The 2,474-nt window shown below is 26.7% G+C and overlaps 1 protein-coding gene across 1 annotated transcript in view; it reads left to right on the top strand.

Annotated features, from left to right (window-relative positions):
• The window catches only part of LOC102681662 (GTPase-activating protein skywalker), a 40,235-nt gene that overhangs the window by 29,055 nt on the left and 8,706 nt on the right, over positions 1 to 2,474 (top strand). The window contains exon 2 of the mRNA XM_031512588.1: positions 45 to 507. Coding sequence (XP_031368448.1) covers positions 141 to 507 — 367 coding nt within the window. The 5' untranslated portion in view covers positions 45 to 140. The remainder of the gene's footprint in view (positions 1 to 44; positions 508 to 2,474) is intronic.

Raw genomic sequence — 2,474 nt, 5'->3', positions numbered from 1 at the left:
TTTTTTTTTTTTTTTTTTTTTTTTTTTTATTTTTTTGATTTCAGATGAAAATAGAAACATCACAGGACATGACATAAATATTAATATAAAACGTACGGGGAACGGCATCATGAAGAATCTTGCGCCGTAGTCGCCTTGCAATGTTAGTCACACAGACACCCTCCTCGACGGACAATCTGCCGAATATGCTGCCGGTACTCGAGGAGGAGGCGGATGTCGATGTTGACGATGCTTTCCCGCCACACGTTGACGCGACGAACATCATCATACAACCGGAGTCGCCCACCAGCAAGAAGCAGGCACTGAAGACCTTCAACGAGGTCAACGCGCTCCTCCAGGCCGGCAGGAAAAGGGAGGCTAAGTTGATCATAAGGGAAAATGCGTGGCCATTGAACAACGGGATCAGGACGCAATTGTGGCCAGCCCTTTGTCAGCAACACGCACATGGGAAGAACATGCTTGATGGATTCTATTGGGACATGGTTAATCAAGTATTTGGAACTACAGGTTTGTTTTGAATATTGAATTGACATTACATATTTATATTATTAATTAACATTAATATATTGCATAAAATTATATATAGTATATATAAGAAATTGATATTTCTTTAATTTAAAGTTATGAAGTTATAAATAATAAATAATATTTGCTATTCTAATAATAACGAACTGAAATCTATCTGCATAGATATATATTATTAGCATCTCTATATGTGAAACTTAACGAGAAAATTTTTTGGCTAAAATTTGTCATTACAAAAATTACTATGTTTCATATAGAAAATCTTCTTTCTTGTCAAATTAAATATATAAATAAATATTTTTATTTTTTACTTAACATTTTATCTAAATAGAATGATTTATTGTTTTTTCTTCTTAACTAAAATATATTAAATGATACAACACAATAAACTTCTTGAATTATTATAACATTTATTATTGAATAAATTTGTGTAATTGTCATGCAGCTTACTATTTTATAATAAATTAACTTAACGTAAATTCAAGTACAGTTGCATGTTTTTATTAGATAAGCGTATGTTTCTTTAACCAGATCTTATCGGTTATATAATATTTAACCCTACCATTTGAGGGTTAAGTCAATTTAGAATTTTTGCTGTAAAAACTAGATCATAATTATCTTACGAATGTATTAAAATTGCTTGCCTTTACAACTTTCTAGTAAATAAAATTAAAAATAGGAAAAAGATTGCTGATTTAGTAATTTAATAATTGATTAAATTATACTATTTTTGTTGAGAAAAGCTTATTTTAAAATTTATTTTCTTTATATTAAAATATAGATTAATTTTTCTTTGGCTAGAAAAAATATAAAAGACAAAAATACAAATGTTCAAAATGTCCTACATATCGCAGCTGTACATTAAGCCTCCTGTTCATAATGTAAATACAGAGTGTATTTCTGTGATCTAAAGCCAGTTTTCATCCATTTACTTTTCACGCTATTGCTTGTTTCTTAACGGTCACCAATATTTATAGAATCTTGATTGACTGCAACGGTTATTATTATACGTTATAATATATAGGTTTTTACAAGATGTGATGACATATAGTAGCATTAATTTAAAAGATGATTAAAGATATAGAAAATAATTCATACATTTGCATGTATATATCTTTTTGATTTAAATTAAACAATGCTAATATATTTTATAAGAGCATTATTTTAATTATTCCATGCTGATTATAAATTTATATTTACTTTATGAATTATAATACGCGAGCTAGAAAGTTCGTATATTCGAATTATATTTCACATTGATTTGTATTTATTATTAGAAAAAGATGATATGTAACACCTTCATCCGGTTGGTGTGAAAAATGATCAATAAACAAGAAATTCAACTACTATAGGCAGTCAAATACGACGCTTAAAATGCTTAAAATAGATTACTTTAACTCTACTCTGTTAGGTTACGAATCCATTTGAGAGTAAAACTCTTGAAAGTTATTTTTTGCTAGTGGATACTGCGTTAACAGTGAAAATTAATGTCAGATGAATCTACTCACATTTATTTATATATTTATATCCTTAATTCATTTTCAAAATATTTAATATAATCTAATTTATTTTAATTTCGATCCTTTTTTTTTAAATTATTATATTTAAATGTAATTCCAAAATACAATAGTTATATATATATAATAATATTTAAAAATTAGTTTAAAAGCAGATAATAAAAATTGAATTACTAATTTTTTCTAAACTATATAAATTATTATTTACGCAATATTCAATATATTATGATATGTAGAATTTTCAAGCTATAAGCTTCATAGACAACAACTTATCGATCTTCTTAAATTATTGAAAATCATATAATCTTCTGTCTTACGTAGTATCTTATACAATATTAAATCATATTATGATATATTCTCTAAATCTTTCAAATTATCAAATATCAGATGTTGACAAATTGTCATCGGAACTTACTAAGACCAAATGTGAAA

This window comes from Apis dorsata, unplaced genomic scaffold (genome assembly GCF_000469605.1).
Source record: "Apis dorsata unplaced genomic scaffold, Apis dorsata 1.3 scaffold_37, whole genome shotgun sequence".
Lineage (NCBI taxonomy): Eukaryota > Metazoa > Arthropoda > Insecta > Hymenoptera > Apidae > Apis > Apis dorsata.
Note: the sequence above shows the minus strand (reverse complement) of the source record. Positions and strands in the feature narration are given on the sequence as shown.